The sequence below is a fragment of the Equus quagga genome, chromosome 20 (genome assembly GCF_021613505.1).
Source record: "Equus quagga isolate Etosha38 chromosome 20, UCLA_HA_Equagga_1.0, whole genome shotgun sequence".
In the NCBI taxonomy this organism is placed as follows: domain Eukaryota; kingdom Metazoa; phylum Chordata; class Mammalia; order Perissodactyla; family Equidae; genus Equus; species Equus quagga.
In genome coordinates, this window is record NC_060286.1 from 4,814,993 (window position 1) to 4,836,614 (window position 21,622).

The 21,622-nt window shown below is 40.6% G+C and overlaps 1 protein-coding gene across 3 annotated transcripts in view; it reads right to left on the minus strand.

Moving 5' to 3' along the window:
* Positions 1-3,135: 3,135 nt before the first annotated feature.
* Positions 3,136-21,622, minus strand: part of ARMH4 (armadillo like helical domain containing 4) — a 173,015-nt gene continuing 154,528 nt past the window's right edge. For 2 of the 3 annotated variants that reach the window (XM_046646980.1, XM_046646979.1), the window contains 3 exons: positions 16,753-16,784; positions 10,269-10,403; positions 4,899-10,023 (listed from right to left, as the gene is read on the minus strand). In XM_046646980.1, coding sequence (XP_046502936.1) covers positions 9,955-10,023; positions 10,269-10,403; positions 16,753-16,784 — 236 coding nt within the window. In that variant the 3' untranslated portion in view covers positions 4,899-9,954. Of the gene's footprint in view, positions 3,497-4,898; positions 10,024-10,268; positions 10,404-16,752; positions 16,785-21,622 lie in introns of those variants that run through there. The other variant, XR_006886277.1, reaches the window with a different exon arrangement.

Genomic DNA, 21,622 nt, shown 5'->3' on the forward strand with positions numbered 1-21,622 from the left:
TTCTTCATCCCCCTCCTCCGTCCCCCATTTTAGACTTCTCTCGCTCTTGGCCAGCATCCTGGCTGGTCTAGGTTGCTTGCTTGGAGGGTGACCTTGAGTATCAGAATTTCAGCACAATCCATAGAGGAAAGTCTCCTGAAACACTGCCGTAGTGTCATCTCCGGCTTTCACAACATTCCTATGTTGATAATTGTGTGACCTGGGCCTGACAATTTCATTTTCTTTTTTTGAAGCTTCCAAAGCAGTCTGAAAACACATCCTTGAAACCACCATAGCTCCCATCTGTTTAAGGACCACAGCCACCACACAACTCAATACTTTGCCTTCTGCCTGCACTGCATCCCAATGTGCCACAGGTAAGAGTCTCAGTAATTCAGATAACGCTGACCAGATATCACCACTGCACCTACCACCAATAACAGGGTCCTTATGATCTCTGACCAGTGCATCATCCTGTTCCAAAATTCTAGTCTCGACTATTGGAGCCTGGGTTCCCCGAAAGCAGAGCCTGAGGCAAAGTCTTGCATGAGGTGGGAGTGAAACAGGAAAGGAAGATAGCCAATACAAAGATGAATTTTCAAGGTGCACTGCAATGGACAACCAGTGCTCCATCATAAGGAGCATTCTGAGGAGGCTCATGAACCTGAGAACTGGCTATATGAGCGACAAATGGTGGGAGCATTTATCCATCAGCTTCCATCCCCACTGGTTAAGGCCCACAGGGTTAGCTCCCCTGCATTTCCAGTTGTACATGTGTGAATGCCAAGTGAGGCCCCACGGCAACTGACACCATGACATCAGAGCAAAGCCAGGCAGGAAGTGGAGGTAGGGGTGTGTGCCAGAAATGAGATGCTATCAGGTTATTGCTGCACAAACCGGTGGAAGCCTGTGCAGAACTGACTGCTGTTGCAAGAAGGATGTGGCCACTTAGCTTTCTCTCTCACGTACTCACACACACTCTCTCTCTCTCTCACCCACCCACACACACACACACCCACGTTGAGAAGCACAGAAACAATCCCTATTTTTCTACTGCCCTCTGCAGAAATGTCTCTGGATAGAACACACTTTGTCTTCACTGAGGCAAATTAAAAATGGACCCAAAGAAACCACCTTCTACTAAGTCTTCAGCCACGGACCAGCTCCTGTGCCACACAGATTTTATTTTAATATGTGTAATTTAACACAGTACTGCATTGCTCAAGTACAAGGAGAATGTAATTCTCCTTTGGGATAGAAAAATCACATTAAGCAATGCTGAGTGTCGTGAGCTGTATGTGGAAGGCTTATGGATCTGGAAAGCACCTGTCTAAGAACATGGCACATTCTCGACTTTGTAAATGTGGCTGTGACAATAGGACAGATGCTCTCACAACATTACTTAAATATCACATGACCAATATTTTTGTTTTCATTTCAGAACCAAAGAAGTGTTCGTAAAATTATTTCAGATCACTGTGATAAATACTACTAAGGAATTGCCAACGACTTCTCTGATAAATGATAGAGGCTAACCACAAACTTAATTCTGAATAATTGGATCGTCTGTTGCATACCGCCTATTGAAGCAGGGTGCTCACATGGCCACAGGTGTTCATTCGGCAACTTCCGGCTGTAACTCAATACGCAGTATTCTTCTCTCTGGGGCCTCACCTTGGAGCACCTGGGAGATAGATTATCTATCTGCCTCGTTATGGACTGAATGTTTGTGTCCCCACAAAATTCCTATGTTGAAGCCCTAACCCCAATCTGATGGTATTAGAAAGTGGGGCCTTCAGGAGATGTTTGGTTTAGATGAGGACATGGGGGTGGAGTCCCCAGGATGCGATTAGTGCCCTTCGAAGAAGAAGAAGAAACACCCAGAGGTCTCTCTCTCCACCGTGTGAGGGTCTGGCAAGAAAGCAGCCGTCTACAAAGTGGAAAAAGGCCTCTCACCAGAACCCACCCATGCTGGCCCCCTGATCTCAGAACCAAGTCTATTATTTAAGCCGCCTGGTCTACAGTACCTTGTTAAAGCAGCCTGGGCTGACCACGACACTGCCCCAAAGCCAATGTTCAATGTGAGCTAACACAACAAAGATTAAATATTTTACAAATGGAAGCAAAATCATGGCTGAAGCCCTGTGCTACGTAGTCTCCACTGCAAGGAACACAGTCAACAAAGCATTTATTAGAGGGCCTGTTTTACGTTTCTGTTGTCAAGGATGTTTATTACAAGTGAGATATCTGCCATCAGTAGAGTTACTGGTGACCCAGAGAGCCCACTACACTGGGTTTCCATGCGAATTAGGTGAGGTTATCCTTGTGAAGCACTGAGCACAGCATTCAGCAGCAGAGCTCCATAAATGTAATAAAAGTTCAAGATTTTATTATCACCAAATAAAAATAAATGTGAATTTCACTAAGATTTTTTAAATTCACATTTTATTTACATAGCCTAAAATTAGCCTATGCAATAATTCCCCATAAATGAACTTTAAAAAGACCTTCATTGCTTATAATAAAAAATAAATAAGACTTTAGTTCATTTATTTGCAAAATTTTCTCCCAGCTGCCTTTGACTGACTCTGGACGCTAAACTTGAACAGAAATGTGTCCTGAACAGCATGGTCCTCCCAGTGAAGATTCAGACTGTTCGCCAAGTGCTTACTCCATCCTATTTCAATCTAATAATATCGTGTGAACAAGAATTCACTTTCGTACCCCAAGAAAATATTTTTAGAATAAAGTTCACAGGGCTTTATCATGTGCTTTATTTAATTTCATATCCTAGTCTGTGCAAGAAATGTGGAGGAGTGTGGGCTAGTGGAGATGCTTGCAAAGGTCCTGGTCATATGGACCACCAGGCTTCATTAAGTGTTTTTACAGATACTTAAAATTTTTCTTAAAAGACGTAAAACTAAGGTAACAAAAACATTATTTACTGAGGCAAATCCTATTGCATCAGCTCGTACCCACTTTATTTGCAGACCCTTTGGAGCTAAGAGGGATGGAGAGAGGCTGGATGAAGAGCGTCCAGTGGAGAAGACGGGAAGGGGGGTGTGAAAAGCTGCGCTTACTCTTTTTAACAATGACAGAGAGAAGGGGACAATGGACACAACAGGCAACATCTGCTCATTTAATTTTAGCCAAGTGAAATCAAATACAGATAATATGTGTGCACTATAATAATAAATGACAAAAACATATTAATTAGATTCAAGAAAACTGAACTGAACGAGCCTTTAATCAGTTTAGGTCACGACAGTAAGTGTACTTTTGCCCAATACGTCTCACAATACTACATATTATCCACACTCATGGTTATTCAGTCTCACTGTCTAATTACGAAAGCTTCTAATTTTTGCTTTGGCGAGAAAGGCAGAGACAGGAAAGTATTCTCCGGTCCCTCAGGGCACAAGGGTATGACGTTTGACCACAGGCGTTGTGTTTATGGAGAGTTTTCTTCTTTCTGTTATATTTTCATTTAACATCATCTGGAAGCGGCTTGAGGTAACTGGGCATCATGAACAATCAAACAACAGATAAATCTTAATGAGAACAAAACAGCTTCTTCATTCAAATACAACTTGAGGATTTTCACAAGCTCTTTTCCTTCTCTTTATTCCTTTTAAAACCATGAGAAATTGTAGCTACAGGGAGGTAACAAGATAGCATGTAAATTATAATCCTGATTTTGTGTAAAAATAAAAGTATGTATATATAACACATCATAACTCCACAGGAAAAAGATTAGAAAAATAGAAACCAAAATGTTAACCATGGTTATCTCCAGGTGTGGGACAGAAGCGATAATGTATTCTTCTTATGCTTTTCGGCATCTCCTCAATTCTACATTGTTGCCCTGAGCCCTCCAGAATGCGGCCTTGTGCTGTGATGGCAATCGAGGAAAGCTTGCTTTATCTTTCATATGCTAAGGAAGATAAACTTCTTGACAATTGTTCATGACAACTATCCAAAGGCCACAGAAGCCACTCAACCCTGGGACATGGGGCCCACATTGCTCACGAGTCTCCAGGCTGCACCTCAAACCCCAACATCATCCTCACAGGGACCAGCCTTGAGAGAAGCTCTTAAATTTGTGCTCAAAAAAACAAGATACCGAGCTTTGGTTCTCATGTCAAAGAATTAAAAACTCTCACATGAGTCTTTACCAATCAAGAGAATCAACCAGATCCTAGCTAGTCAGTCACACCTAGGGCTCAGCCAAAGCCAGACTATAATCACCTAAAGATATTTGGACGGTTTTCCCAGATGTTTCATTGAAGTTCTATTAAATTCAAAGTTATTTCTTTGGAACCTGCTATCAAGACTTACAGAGAATGACCACATACTTGCACTCTGTAGAAAGTTAAAGCTGCCTATTCAGTTTTTGCAGAGCCCCTCCTTCCTGCCACACTCACTCCTGCAGCCTTGGTGCAGGCCACGGTCATCTCTCGCCTCCACTGCTGCTCTTGCCCATTGTTGCAGGTTATTTTTCTAGGCTGGATATGCTGGGATAGCACAGGGTCAGTCCCTCCAGAGGACAACACACTGGACTCCATGATATCTCGAGGGCCTCAAAAGTGCCTCAAATCTGGTCAGCTTTAACCACCGTCTTTTCCCTCATCTCCCCATCTAACCAACCCCGAGTCCTACTGCTTCCCGGCCCTGAACACCTCTGCAACCCGTCCTCCCTGCCACACTCACTCCTGCAGCCTTGGTCCAGGCCACAGTCATCTCTCACCCCCGTTGCTGCACTTGCCCTTGACTGGCATCCTTGACCCTACTTTAATCTTGCCAGTCCGGTCTCCCATGAACTCAGCCCTGATCTTCTCAGCCTCATTCCCTTCCATGACTTCTAACTGCTCTCAAAATGAAGTCCTAATTCCTTGGCATGACCTAGCAGACCCTTCAGAATCAGCCTCGTATTCCACGCTGCATCTTCCCCCCATCCCCAGCAACCCCCCCTCCCCTAGAGTACCCAGCGCTCCAGCCACACTGAACCGCTTAACTGTCCATGATCTCTCACTGCCAGCTTCTGCACATGTGCTTCCCCTGGCTGGAACACACATCCCATTCTCCCCTTTACCTGACTAACGCTACTCATCCCTCTGGCCTCAGGTTTGATGCTATCAGCTCTGGAGAAACATCCCCAATCTCGGCAGGCTCGGATCCTCTTCTGGATCCCATCACGTCCCCATGATGAAACGGCTCATTTACTCCCTCCCTGTTAGTCCGTAAGCTCCTTCTGGTCATGGACCGTGTCTTGCTATCCTTCTTCCCCAGCTCTTAACACACTGCCCGACGCATAAAAGACATTCAGTAAATACTGATTCAGTAAGAAGTAATAATCTCACAGTGCTCCTGGTTTGCCAAAGAGACTCTCTAGCCATCTTCACTCCCCTTGACACAGACCTTTAGGATCTGATCGATTCAATTACTGAACCATTTCAGGTTTCGTCTCCTTTCCTTTATGTCTTACATAAAGAAGGAAATAACGGAAACTAACCATTGGAGGTTTTGTATCAAAATTCCTTTTTGGGAGAGAAAGGGCTTGAATCATCTGGTATCCAAACATCTTTCTGATTTTGGAAGACTGTCCTTGTACTTTCCTAGGTGTGTTTTGGTCTGCCTGCTCATGAAAAATCTGAAACTGCCCAAACTCGGTGGCTGTTCTGCAAGGCCTAAAATTGGAGAAGCATTTCAGATGCTACTGGTCCCATCCTTCATTTCACTGTGAATTAGGAAGAAAATATTGAGAAGCACAGGACACCAGTTAATAAAAATCCCAGTTTCCTGACCTGACACCAAGTTCAGTCTTTTGAGACGAGAGCAGACGAGCTGTCTACCTGAAAGATGATAAAATAATCCAAGTGAGCACTCCCTTTGCCTTCCATTCTGCCTGCACTCTGTTTCCACACCTATGAACTTCAAGAAGAAAAAGAGGATTTCTCCCCCCGCAGTCAGTTCATCTGTTTCTACTCCTTCTCATCTCCTCCATCCTTATCCCACAATAGAAAACACCTCTCAGGCAAATCAGTCTTGAACTTCAAATCTGGAGAGTGCAATCTTTGAGTGAGAATTTATATTATACATCATTAATGATCATCACTTGTATTATTGTTCCCTGCTGCTTTTTGAGGAGGGAAAGTAGGATCTTTCCCTTACTATGGAAGATTTGAGATGGGTTTTTTTCCCCCAATATTGTCTTTTTAAACAAATTAGAACAAGGGAGCATATGATTTGTTTCTTTGTGCTTTTGCTGCTGTTTCCTGGGGGAAATTTCCCCTTCCTTCCTGCCTTCTATCCTATATTCACATAATAGAAATTTGGGCTAATAGGGAATGAGATATACCTATTACCCAAAATAGGATAACCCCAATACATTTACATAGCTAACAGTGGCTTATAAAATAAATGCTGATTATTTTTATGCATGTAGAATTTAAGCAACAGAATTATGTTCCCAGCTATATTGACTACCAAGGTCGATAATTATTAGAGCAAATAATTAATGTCTCTCCTCAGACCATCCCCAGTTTATCAGTCTAACAGCTTCCTCCAAAAAAGGAGGCGAGTGTCTTCTGGGGGGTGCTAAATGTACAAGGAAGGGGCTTTTATTAAATGAACAATATTATTTGTCTTCAAATTATTTCTTATTCCTAGAAATCGATATTCAGTCCTTTGAACTCTACATAATTAGGAAAGAGATTTAACTGAGTTTCAGCTCATTTGAAGTAACCAGGCACCTTTCATTTCATCTCCTCATCAATCTTGGACCTCAATTCCCTCCCACCCATGTCCATTCTATGTAGAGCAGAGTAATTTTCTTTGATGGAAAGGACAGAGACAAATAGATTTGTGTAGTTTTACAGCCCTTCCTCTGCTAACGGTCTACCTCACTTGCATTCTTCTCTTTGCTTGCCTTTATCATTTTTCCAAGCATCAGTCCATTCAGAATTTTCACTTCCTCTAGAACATTCTAATGTTTTGTGCCATTTTTACATCTGCCTTGTATTATGATTTTCCTTCCATCTTCTTCTACCTGTATTTCTTCCCTTGTAACTATTCCTTCATATATGCTAAAAAGCAAAGACGTTTTTCCTCAGTTCTAATCTTGCCTCTTCAGATTTACCTGTGGTCATAACAAAGCTTTTCTTGCCAAAAGGCTTTGCAGCTAAAACCCTGTGCCAAATAATATATCTTGTTCCCAAAAGCTGCTTTTCGGCAACTGTTAGGAACATTGATTATTCATAGCCACAAAATCAGGATGCCTGTGGAGGACTTGATGCTTCTCCCTTAAGCTGTGAATATGATTCCAAACAAGGGGTTTCATTTCTACTTCCACTTGAAGAAGCCATCTAGAGAAACATGGAGAGAAGCACTAGGCATTCAGAATGTTCTATATTCCTCTATATTATTTTCTGATATCTCTATAAGGTTTTGACTTTTAAGTCATAGCCTTTAAAAAAAACAACAAAATAAAGAACCATCTTTGATTGACTGTGCTGAAACTACTTTAAATATGTTCTAAAACTCTGCTTTAAAATTTTCTCCACAACCTTTTTGCCCTATGTAAGAGATACAGGTACTTTAAGAAAATGTTTCTGGAAGATTACATCTGAGGCAGTTTGTGAGTTGCAGCCAAGGCTAAGGCATTGCTAAGGGAATCTGTTTCCCTGGGATACTAATTAACTCCAAATATTGCATATAAATTAAGCCAGCAGCTACTGAAAGAAGCAGCTTATGGGAGAGGAAAAACTAAAGAGGTTTAAAAGAAGAGCACTGTCTTCTTGAAAAGAGAAAAAGACATGAGGGACAGAAGAGGAACCCTTTCTCTCATGGCCATTAGTGTCACCCATGTGTCACTGAATGAAGTGGCCTATTGTGTGTTCTCTATTAACAGCTTGTTGAGAATACAAAGACAGCAATGCCACATCATGCTCACCTCCTCCTACCCTCAGGAGTACTTACAGCAAGGGGCTGCTCTGAGAAAAGGAAGATGTACCTTATGCAAAATCAGGAAGTGTCTACTCGTGAAATTACAAATTACATATGAGTGTCATGGTTCTGAATTCTATTTTTAAAATCTGACCTTGAACTTACCTGTCAATTGCTAACTTCTATTTTGACTGTTCAGAGCTTTTCATTTCTCTTGATCAATTTCACACATTTCTTTACATTTCTTGGCCAAAAAAACCCTAAAATTATTTGATAAAAACATTCTTGTAAGCCAGCTATCATTCAAGCACAGATTCTAGAAAAGGTTCTCTTTTAATTCCCTAGCACTTAAATTTATGTGATTGTAAGGGAAATAGCTGAGGTGGGAGGGGAAAGAACTTGTGTGGAAATTAGAAAGATTATCACTCATTTAACAAAAAAACAGAAACTCACATGAAATGTTCCTTAGCCAAGTTGCTATTTCCTCAGAACCTTGGTTTTAAAGAAGGACTCTGAAATGTCAATGCCTCCAAAGTATGCGGAAAGGGCACTGACCTGAAGATAGGGGTATGTGGTTTTGAGTCCAATGGGTTCCAGTCCTGATTCTTCCTGGGTATAACTCTGGATAATCATTTCACTTCTCTGCTTCAGTTCTGTCTCCAATCAAACGGGAGAATAAACACATACATCCCAGCTCGCCCAGCACTCAAGAGGAATAACTGCGGCTTGCCTTGAATAGAGTAGAGCAGGCTCTAATAAATGCGAACAAGTTCTCCATAGTCGAAAGCACTATGGACAGTGTTATTAGTAACCTTTATCCTTCCGTGGAAACAAGCCAAGTCTTCACCCAAACACTCAACTTACTGAAAGTCCCAAATACCCAGATTCAGAAGACAGGGCAAAGAATTACATTCCAAGGGGAATGAGAAATGATCTAACATAGTCCAACATCCCCAAAGTAGGATGCCATGAGAGAGGCTGGTTTTTCATAAGTTCCATCATGTGCCAGGATTCTGGCCACTGAGCCTGCTTCTACTACAGAATGACTGTTTTTCTAATAAAGCCAAATAAGGATCATTGGCAGCCCACTCATTCCATGGCCAAGACCACAGGTGTAGAAAAGCAATGCTCTGAACAATTCAGAATTATGGCCATGCAAGCACAGAGCCAAACGGCAGAGGTAAAGGCTCTTGGAGCTTACCTAACCTCATTTTCTTCTTGATTTCTTCCTCATTTCTTCTTGACAAAGTCAAGTGTTAGACAAAAAGAACAGCTCTTACCGATAAACATGTAAGAATCTATCAATGGGTCTGTTGACTCACTCACAGTATTTAAGAAAGAAAGCTTATGTTAAGACTGACAGTCAATTAATATATTACTTCTGGGGCATTTTTTCCCTTGACAAGAATGAGAATAAAACAGAGGGTGGAAAATAATAAAACTGGGAGACTCAAGCATGTAATGCAAGATACATACAAAGCTACATATAATCCTAATGTGCCGACAGATCTTCTTGACAAAAAAGATTTCATTCTGAGCTGCTGCTGGTTTTGATGCAAATGCAGTGTGTACCACGGCCCACAAGCCTCTGGCTTCAATCAGGTGGCGTGCAGGCATCACAAGGTATTCTTAGTTGAGGTTTCCATTTTGGAGTCAAGCGTGCCTTGGCAGCAATAATTGTTATACTTAGTGCAGGAAATTCAAACTAAGGAAAAGACACAGTGGAAAAATACAAAACATTTCCTCTGCCTAACTGAGCAACTCCTACTGAACAACATGTGTGCTGCATATTGATGAGTTGTAGCCCATGGTTGTGGAAAATTGACTGCAGAATAAAAACAAACACTGCATATTACATTTAGTTATAGAGCATGCCTTTTCTGCTCAGTACAAGAAAAATCTACTACCCAGCAGCTAATGGGACTGATGGCCTGACAGCAGCAAAGTGGCAGGATGCTGTTCTTCCTTTGACCCAAAATAAAAAATAAAATAATAACATCATTGAATATTCCAATTAAACTCCAGTCCAATTCAAAATTCATCTTCAGAGCTGTCAGCTAAGAGCATGACTCGATCTTGCATGCTGTTGAATTCTCTCTGCTGGAGAAAGAAAATAGAACAGCATTAAACTCTTGCTGCGGCAGAGCTGAGCTATAAGAAACAGGCCTCCCTTACAAGACATGCTAATAAACGGAGCCGAGGCAGCAGCTGCAGCAGCTAATCCAAACCACTGGGCACGTCAATACCATTCATGCATCATTAAGCCTCGTGTGCTTTATTAAGCAAATTAGAAAAGCAAAGAATGTTCTGAAACTGATTAGGTTTTACTGTTGTTGGTTCCATACCTTTCTTTTATGCCTTTTGAAGCCATTTCTCCTTCGGCGATTCATAACCTTAATGCTATAGAGCGCTCCCAAGATGAACAAGGCTCCAGCTATCCCAACGCCTACAGGCACCAGCATCCCAGACATGTAGCCAGCCTGCACAGAAAAGGAAACACGCATTAGAATGCTAAACAGACCACCACCCAGGGTTTCTCATTTCTGCTGGATGGCAGCAGGTTTTTAGACACACTGAATTCTCCTGTCTGCTTTGCTATAAAATAGCACCTAGAACACCATTACTTTTTAGGGAGAAGGCAACAGAGAGAGAGGTATGACTATTTTTGGATATTTTAAATACTTAGAAGAAGTACTGAAATAAATCAGCCAGACCTAGTGGCACCTCCAGCAACTTGCTTATGCACATTTGTCAACATCAGGTTTTGGTGACAGAAATATAATTTGATTAAAGACGGATGAAGTAAGCTTCTGAGAATGCCAGGACTATTTAGATGCTATAAATTGGAAATATCAGCCTGAGTTGAGGGCCAAGGGAGCTGAAGTACTCTCTGGAATATTGTGTTTCTTGGAGGGCAAAAGGAGAGCCTTGACATTGGTGGTCTTCTCTCATGATCACAGCTGCATTACAGTAAGAAAGGAAAGAGGAACATGCCTGCAAGTGAGTAACAGGTGACAGCTTCTGGAAACAAGAGGGAAGAGACAGACCTGAAAGGAAAGAGGAAGGATGCCAGATGTTGGAGCCCAGGCAGAAAAAGACAAAGACGAGGAAAGAGTGTGCACATAAAGTGGATGAATTAATTTATACAAAGTAATCATCTGCCCAGTGGACAAGACCAAAAGAGTCCAGAGGTATCAACTCATGTATGTCTCCAATGTCCCCAGGGTGTCACTATGGCTACCTGGGTCTGAGACAGCAGCGTGATCTCCACACATCCCTGGGCTTGTGCAAGTAGCTCGGGACCTACCCAAGCTGAGGGTCAGACCATCGCACTAAGGCTGCTCCCTGTATCTTGGCCAATGAGACATCTAAGGGCTAGCAGGGTAGGTACTGACTGGAACCCTTCATGGGGCAACATGACACTGGTGTGCCTTCCAAGAAGGCCCCTTCTAGAAGCCTATCAAGACAAAATATATACACAATTAAAAATCTTAAAAGCTGTAATATATACTTTAGACAGGTATTATTTTTTTGGTGGGGGGGGTGATGAGTCTGCTCATTTATTTGACTAATTCGAAAACTTCTAATACAGTACAAACTATTTCTTGTATCTTTCAGATGAGCCAAAAACAGAGGACAGAGAATAAGTTTTCCCAAAAGTGCTGAAATATGCAGGCAGTGATGCATTCCCAGCACTTCTAGAAGCAAATCAAAGGAACAGACAAGACCTTACAAAACTGCATCCTCTTCTTGCACACAGTTGGCTCACTCACTGGTTCTGCTTTCCAGAGCGTCGAGTTAGGGCAGAATATGGAAATTTTTCCATTAATCTGAGAACAATAGCATTGTTCATCAGCATACTAAGTGTTTTCCCCAAGAAGCAAAGCCCAGTCATTTTTCAACAAATTAATATGCTTTACAGAAACCCAAACTTTTTCTCGAGTTCTCTCAGATCCATGTAAGCCTTATGAAAGTCTGTAATTTTCCATGTGGGAAATCGCTGGGCAACAGCAAAGTTTTAGTGCTCTCACCAGAACTGTGAACATCTTTTGTGAATTACCATCCCCAGTGCATGGAAATACAAACACGTGTTGAAATATGATCAACTTTCAGCTCAGTGGATTAGACTTCACAGAGCTGGACATTCAAAGGATGGTTTTTGAGCTTTTGGAAGCTCAACTTGATCAACATTTGTGTGGGTCTCCTCATGCAATGTAACTTAACCCTACACCAATAACATGAATATTACAAAATATGTTACTCTTTCCATATTTCTTGTTTACATATTTAGACTTCTCTTTTCTAGACCTTTAAATCATGTAGGCTTCACAAAAATTCAGTTGATAACTCTCTCTCTTCTCTCTTTTTTGTCCCCTATTGTATATGTGTGTGTTTATCTGTGTGTCTGTTTGTGTGGCATCTGCCTGTGCTTTGAAATTACATGTAAATTACAAGATAGGAAAAAAACCAACCTTGCCTCCTCAAATGTAATTTAACCATTTCTCTTCCAAAACTAACTAAAAATAAGCTTTTCTTTTAGAATTGCCCCTTGTTTCCTGCAAACATAAAAGCAAGTATGCTGCATGTACATATTTTTTAAGTCATAAATTCTGCCTAGTACTTTTCTCTGTTTAGAATTATTGGATGTACATGTGCCTCCACGTGTCACACAACCGCACCTGTCTATATTCCAACCGAGAATTTATAAACTCGAATCTAACCATGAGAAAATGTCCAATAAACCTAAAATGAAGAATATTCTATTTTTTTAAAAGGTCTATATTCTTAAAAAATGTCAGTGTCAAGAAAGACAAAAGATAGCTATAAGAATGTTCCAAATTAAAGGAAACTAAAGAATCATGACAACTAAACGTGTTCTATGACCCTAGACTAGATCCTGTACTGGAGGAGAAAAACGCTTTTCTAAAAGGCATTTTGGGTCATTAAAGAACCAAAATATGCATGGAAGATTAGATAAAAGTACAGTATTGATGTCAAATGTACTCAACTGACAACCCTTCTACGGTTTGCTAAAAGAATATTCCCATTTGTAGGAAATACACACTGAAGTATTTGGGGTAAAACATCACGATATGTGCAACTCTCCCTCAAATGGCTCAGAAAAAAGGAGGCAGAGATGGGGAGACAGTGCCAGCAATGATAACACAAAAGGGGTAAAATATTAATAATAAGTGTATCTGGGGAAAAGGCATAAGGGTATTCTTTGTGCTATTCTTTTGGTTTGGTTTTGTTGGTGAGGAAGATTGGCCCCAAGCTAACATCTATTGCCAATCTTCCTCTATTTTGTATGTGGGATGCCACCAGAGCATGGCTTGATGAGCGGTGTGTAGGTCTGTGCCTGGGCTCTGAAACAGAAAACCCTGGCCCGCTGAAGCGGAGCACACAAACTTGACCACTGCGCAACCAGGCTGGCCCCCTGTGTTATTCGTATTCTTGTGTCTTTTCTGCATAGTTGAAATTATTTCCAAATAAAAAGTTTAAAAATTTTTAAATATAAGCAAAATATTACTAGATGTACCTGGTTTTTGTTTGTTTGTTTTACATTTATGAGAAAGATATTCCTTCTTAGGATAATGTATTTGTTCAGAAACACCTGTTTTCAAGAAAGCTATAAGAAAACCAAATGATACGTAAGTCTGCTGAATTAGGATGGTGCCCTTACAATTTCTATGCAACAGTGGTTCTCAAACTTGGGCATGCATCAGAATCACCTGCAAGACTTGTTAAAGCTCAAACTGTTGGGCTCCATTCCCAGCGTTTCCGACTCAGCAGGTCTGGGGTGGGCCCAAAACTGTGTATTTCTAACAAGTCCCCAGGTGATGCTGATGCTGCTGCTCGAGACTACACATGAGAATCACTGAAGTATAGTCTAGGTCATCCGTTTTCTAGATTATTTCCTAAATCTAGACGAAACAGAATGATCTTGGTGACGTGACAACAATCTGGTCTTTATTACACAACTAAAATTGTTATGCATCTTCAGTTTTGAGAAGCAAAGTAGATGTTGAAAAGATCAGTTGGCAAGTTAGGATTTACCTAATAAACATCACTAACCTGGACATTTAACCAGGAAGATCTCGTGAGTATAGGGACTGTCCCTAAGTTCCCATATCCCTTTCTTCTAGAGCAACAGAACCTCCCACCTGGGCTGGGCACAGAATAATGACTCTTCTCCCTGCCTTCCAGGCAGTTGGGCGTGGCCATGTGATAAGTGTCACTAAGGAGATGATATGTTAGCAGCACACGAAACTTCCAGGACATGCTCTTTAAGAGGGTAACAGAGCCTTGACCATGCCCCGCTCCCCACCCCACCCCCGTCCTTTAAGAATGACAGAGTACCTTTATCCTCCCTTTTAAGAGAGGAGAAATATCTTTAGCCTCCCCTTTTTCTCCTTCCTTCTGGCTTGAGTATGGACTTAGCTAAATTGGAAGTGCCATCCAGGACCATGAGGTGACCTTGGGAAGGAAGGTGGAGCATCAAACAGAAGGAGCCTGAGCCCCTGTCACAGTGCTGCTCCCCATTAACCCTTGACTGCCACCTCCAGGCTCAAAAATGGGAGACAAACAAACTTTTATCTTGGTTAAGCCATGGTCATTGGGGTTGGCTGTCATTCATAGCTGATCTTAATCCTAACTAATAGAGAAAGACTACACAATAACTACAAAAGGAACAACTCAGAACTTTTCAGAACATCACCCTTTCTAGAGCCCAGCTAATTACCAGGGAAACCAATATCAGTACAACTAAATGAAGCCAAACTGAGAAAATGTCCTGGCTTGGCTGAAGAGCCAGGTAAATATGTAGTTCAGTTTTCAGTTCTAAGGGATTCTGTGACTTTCATCAAAGAGGCAATAGCTTTGCTCTCAAATAGTTTCTGAAGATAATGACTAACAAGACTTTAAAGATGATAGCTAGCTCAGTAGATGAAGAGAAAGAGGGGAGAGAGAGAGAGGAAGATATACGTGTGTATATGAACACACATATCAAATAAGGGTGTAATATGTCAAGACTAGGGGAGTGGGGATAAGTCAACCACAGTTAGAGTCTCAACTATTTTTCTTCTGATATTTTTTAATTAAGACATAACTAAAAAAATACTAGACAAGAAAATGAAGAGAAGGCTGGGATCATTTCAAAATAACCCAGAAAACTAGGGACCATACAAAAAGATTATTTCTCTTGCTGAAAAGGAGCAGGGAGAAGGTATCAGAGCTTTGAGACAAGAAGGAAGTGTCCACAGGAATAGAAAATAGAGTCTCTCTAAACCTGCACACATTTTTTAAATGGGGTCACAAAACTATAAATACACAGGTGAAAAATTTTGCAATATCCAACTTCAAAACAGGCTACATGCCAAAATTTTTGTTCTTAAGTCTATTTTTTATCCATTTTTGTAACTCAGAAGGATATTTTCTATAGAAACAATGAGATACGGATTTCTAGATTAACATACTAAAGCCTGTTTACTTTTCATTGGATCATATTTTCTCCTGAAAAATAACAAGAAGTACTACCAATGTAAACATATCCAGTTCTAAACTTTTGAGCTTTTCTTCCCCCATATCTTGCTCAGGCCATCTGATCATACCTCCCTTAGGCAACTAGACCCATTACAGATACCAAAATGGCCTCCACTCATTTCAACAGGCTTAAATTTTTTCAACATCACTTTTAATACGTATGAATACAAAATACTCTTATTCTCAAAAACCATTTATGCTAATTTTTACTGAGAAGCAGAAAAATAATAGTGAGGAGAATTAATATAATTATATAATTTTAGTTGGGTGTTTTCTTTTATTCTTTAACATTAAGCTGTAGATAAATATTAATCGCTCAAATATGGGGGAAATTGACCCCAAATAATAAAAAAGTTATGGAATGCCTTCAACAGAAGTATATTCTGAGATGAGTGAATTGGGGGTAACTCAATATCTGGCACTTGAAAAGATTTCCATTTAACTAAACCCCAAGTTAAATCTAGCAGGGTTATAGTAATGGGATCTGACAGGCTACAGCAAGAAATTCAGTATTCCATCAATATTTTTATGAATACTTTCAGTTTAAAATTATAAGTAACCAAAAATGAAAACTTGGAGAGGGTTGAAAATTAAAAGAAAATGAAAAATGTGAACCTGGAAGCCAGTTAATATTGTCAATCTCAGATGTAGATGGCAGAATTAATGCAAGAGAGGAAAACGCTTTTCCCTAGTTGGCTATTCCAGACAGGTCAGCTCATTATCCTCTAGTAAGTAGCAGTCCTATGAGAGACCACATAAATGTGGGTCTAAGGCGAGTGCTCAGCTGTTCAAGTGTTTTTATCTCAACCCCCACTATGGTTTAAGGATGGCTTTTCAATCACAAACTTTTATTCTCTGTCAAGTCTGCCCTTGGGTCAGAAGAATCAACGCCTTCCAACACCCAAGGCATTTCTTCCTTATTCAGGAAGATCAGCCTTAAAAGAGCTTTGCATTGGGACAAGAAATACCAAATAGAACGGGATTTCACGCCCAAAATTTCCTAGAAGAAACTGCCCCTTGCTATGTCGGGAATATTCTTCAGTGGAGCATACCAGATGTTGTTGCCTTCATAAGAATGAACGGTGCTCCAAAGAATAAGTGTTTACACAAGGAGGAACTTAAAGGGAAGACCTTCTTTGTTGCTGGGCACCTGGAAGTGACCCTGTATCTTTGTACAGACTACCAGAAGCAGAATAATGAATTAAAGCTCCATTACTCTGAAGATCTTTTATTTGACAAAGCCATGCCCTTTAAGATAAATCCAAAGGAAGAAAACACTTCTCTTACCTTGTCTTTTAGTTTTTCCATCCAGCTTCTCACTAGGGAAAATAAGAGAATAAAATTTGAACAGCCATCTTTTTACTTATATTTCATTGCATTCAGTTAATTTCATAACTTACTTATATTTCATGGTATTAAGTTAATTTGATACAATGGTTTTATTGCTAAAGGGTCAACAGTATTAACATAATGACAGTAATAGTCTTGCTTTATTCTTATTTATTTAAAAATGTAACAGAGAGTACAAACATATCCCCCATATCCTCACTAGATGAAAAGAGAATATTTTCATTTGCTAAATGTATTTTCTATTATTATTGAATGCTTTGGGGGGATGTCTGGGGAAGGAGAGAGAAAATCACCTTTAAAAGAGCAAGTTCATTTCCTATCTGACATTTTCTCCTTAGCTGTATTCCTCATCTTTCTCAGTTTGAAAGCTCAATGGGAATTCTGCACTTGAACCAAAGTCAGAACAGAGTAAGATAGGAAGGAGCAATGGGCAAGCCAGGGCTGCCCAGGACTGGTTCCAAAAAGAAGCATTTGTTGTCATAGTTGGAGAAGAATTTGACCAATGGCAAGAACAGGAAGTATTTCTGAACTACACATAGCTTGCAAACTACAATTCCATCACAACACAACCACCATGAAAAAACAAAAGCAATAATCAAGTAATATTTATAAGACCCAACTAAAAAGGACTACACTAACTATGAAATGTTATGTAGACCATTATTACAACCATTTGGAAACACGTGTGCCAAGAATAGAGGGAAGCATCAACCGAAATGAAAACCTGCATTAGAATGGCCAAATTAAGGGTGGTCTGAAGTTAGTAATAGGGTTTTTTATCCTTACTTGCCCTTTAAAGTTATAATAATATTTCATCATTGAATAAAAATTCATTTTTAAAAAGCATCAAAAAGGAGAAAAAAGACACATCCTCATTTTACCTTCATTATCAAACAAAAGAGATCAGTAAAAAAAGAAAATTCAAGATTTCCTTAAATTTCCCTTCCTTTCTTGGAGCTTCAACAGATAGGAAGGAAGGACACAGACAGGCAGACCCAGAAATGGCTCCCAAAAGGAGCATTCCTAGGGCCGCAAACTTTTCTTGCAAAGAGCCAAATAGTCAATATTGTAGGTTTTGCAGGTCGTACAATGTCTGTCACAACTACTCCACTCTGCTTCGGTAAGAAAGCAGCCAGAGACAGTACATAAATAAATGGGTTTGGCTACGCTCCAGTCAACTTTGTTTATGAACACTGAAATTTGAATTTCATGGAATTTTCATATGTCACAAACATTTTTCTTTCAATTTTTTTCAACCACATTAAAACACAAAAAACATTCTCTGCTCACAGGCCATATAAAAACAGGCAGCAGGCCAGATTTGGTCCACGGACCACAGTTTGCTGATGCCTGGCATTTACACACTTTACCCAAGAAGTTGGCATCTCCATTTACAATCTGAGTCTAGTAATAATATATCTGACAACAGTGTGACAGCTAATGTGTGTACAGTTTTACCCCTTACAAAGCACGTTCACACCTACTGCATCATTTGATCAGCAAACCAATGACAGACATGAGAGTCAGGTAAGATGATGCTCAGGGAAAAGAAGAGGAAACAGACTCAGAGAAGCTAAGAGACTTGCCCATGGTTAACCAGGGAGTCAACAGCCCCTGGAAATCCAACCGCTGACTGATGTAACGACCTGCAGGAATAAGAGTTCCCGGTGATACCGCCACTCTTCTGCTCTCTCAGGTTGAAAACGTGGAGATACCTTTGGCTCTTCTATTTCCTTCACTCCCCGGCTTCAATCTCTCACGTCAAGACCCTGGCAAGACCTCTCAGGTTTGTCCTTTCCTCATCACTCCTTTGTCTTAACTGGGATTCAGGCAAAGATGCTGGTGATCCACCGGGATAAGATCAGGGTCGTGGGAAGGTGAAAAGAAGAATGTGCAGGAACCTTAGGAATGGGGCCAAGGATTTGTGATTCTAGGAGTGGTTCCATGGAGGAGTGAGGTCAACCAGTGATTCGCTGAGAACTTTGGAGAAATTAATGAACCCCTGGGACCGTCAGTTTCCTTATATGTAAAATAAAGATGGTAATACCTATCTTGCAAGATTGTTGTGAAGATTAGAAATAACATATACAAAGTGTCTAGTACAGTACTTGGTGTAGAAAAACTAGAAAATGAAACAAGAAATCTGGGAAGGAGGGGAGAGAGGAAGACAAGTGAAATATGAGTATTGTGTTAACATGTCTCAACTAAGCCCAAGACAAAAACGTTGAACTCAAGCAAGAGAATGCTTCCAATTCATTCATTTACTCAACAAATACTTACTATGCATATTGTGTGGACCAGGCATTGTGTTCTACACTGGGTCAGTAGAAGGTATGGGGGCCTAATTCTGGTGAGAAAAGAGTTAGGTCTATGAGAAGTGGATGCTAAGCAGCAACGTAGGGACAGAGAGTGAGGGACAGAGTGGGAAAACTAATTAGTGGGGCACAAGGCAGAACTTCAACCTCTGAAGCATGATGTCTGGAATCAGGGAATAGCCTGGGAATTAATATAAAGAGCAAAACAAGAGAGGTGGGAGCGGGGATGCTGATGTGAGCACTTCGTGGAGGAGGCGAGCAAGGCCGCAGCCTACTTGTGGATGGCAGGATAAGGCAGCTCAGAGAGGAGGAGAGGGAGGCACAGATCAAGCCGGAGTCTGAGGCACTCAGAGGCTTTTGAACTGCAGGAAATTCATTGCCACGAGAAATGTTTCAACTTAGGCCTCATCAAGCCAAGCCTCACTGGTAAACTGTCCATTTCTTAGGTTCTTAGAGTGCATTCCCCACAGCCTTGCTTTAGATGATACTCTAGCGCAGTAATCCTCCACAGTGGGACAGAACACACACCAAAACAGGAAGCTCACATGCGTACGGGTAGTTGAAAGAGCATGATCAATGGGTCCAGTTCTGTAGTTTATAACAGGAACTACAGAGAAGAAAGCGAGACAGAATCTTCTTGGCTAGCAAGAGGGGCAATACACTGAAGATAATGAGACAGTACTCTGGGGGACATGGGTCTCAAAAAGGTTGAGGAAACGCTGTTCTTTAGAGTATGTGAGCTTGGTTGTTTTCCCAACTTAGAACGTGGGACCCCTAAAGGTCATGCCTTGTGCTTCTCAGAAATCCGCCAGGGTCCTTAACGTGTTATTGGACACTGAAGTGCTTAATAAGTATTTCTTCCTTCCTTTAGAGAACATTTATTGCTTTTAAGTGAGTTCACAATTTGTGAGTAAGCATGATTCTCTTTCATAAGGATTCTGTAAATGATTTTGATTCTCAGCAAAACCTTCAAGGTGATGTCAAAATAAATTTTATACAATGATCATTTTAAAACTTAAGGAATATAAATTGATAAGGGAACACAAAAGCAAAAAGAGACAAACAGAAAGAAAGATAATTTTTAAAATGACAACTCTTTGACTTGTGTGTGTGTGTGTGAGGAAGATTGGTCCTGAGTTCACATCTGTTGCCACTCTTCCTCTTTTTGTTTGAGGAAGATTGTCACTGAGCTAACATCCACACCAATCTTCCTCTACTTTATAAGTGGGATGCCTACCACAGAATGGCTCAATGAGTGGTGCATAGATCCGCTCCTGGGATCCGAGCCCACAAACCCTGGGCCGCGAAAGCAGACTATGCGAACTTAACCACTACGCCACCAGGCCAGCCTCAAAAAGAAGATTCTTTATGAAGAGAGGCAACACCAAAGTTTTCTAAAATAGAGAAACACCACACTGATGAAAGGGATATGAACTGATACAACTTTTTGGAGGTGTGGGAGGAATTTGCAATAGATATCCAAAGCTTTAAAAAAAGTTTAAATTTTTTAATCCAAAGTTCCAGTTATAAAAGAAATGTATCTTTAGCAATTAATCATGGATATGCATACAAATTTTACTCAAATGCTGTTCCCTGCAGCATGATTTATAATAGAAAAGAACATGTAAACAACACCAATATCCAACATACGGGATTGGTTCAAACACTCAAGGGAAAAGAAAACTTTAGGCTGTGTCTACAGAGTAGAATATTATACTAAAATTAAAATTATTTAAAGAAAAATACTTAATGGCATGGTGGTGTTCAAATTATATATTGCAAATAAAAAAATAGAGTATGTATAATGTGAGCCCAAGTTTGTGTTTAAAATACTATGGGTATAAGTGGGATGATGTACGTCAAATTATTAGCTGAATTCCTCAATGAGGTGTAGAATTATGGGTTATTTTCTTTTATTCCCGCTATTTTTAGGATTTCCCAAGTTATTTATAATTTTTTACTACTTTTAAAATATGAAAAAAACAGGTTTCACCCAAAAGAAGCCAGGAAATCTCTGTAAAGCTTTGCAAGTGGAGTTTAATGGTGGAGTGCTGGCCGTGAGGAACAGGAGAGGTGGCAGCCCTTCCACCTGGCTACAGACTCATTCTAATTCCACTGGTTCTGGTTAGTTTTCTTTCTTGAAATTTTATTTAATGTAAGTCTGAAGCACAGCGACATAATGAGGCCTCTTGCCTCCTTCTAGCACGGAGAGAGGTACACAGGAAAAAAAGTAAACATGGATTATTAAAAGCAGGCTGTCTCCCTCTCTCACGCCAGCAGTGCCCTCTTGTGCACAGGAGTCCCAGAGCAGCCACGTGCCCCTCCAGGCCCGACCGCTGGGAAAAGGGCGGAGGAGAGAGCAAAGAACATCTGCAGGTAAGGCACGTCTCCACCCAGCCTATCAGCTGTAAGGACGGGTGGTTCTTAACAGACTGCGGCTGAAAAGCATCCCAAACTGCCTGTTTATTTAGAAGAGTACTTTCAGTTTCCTT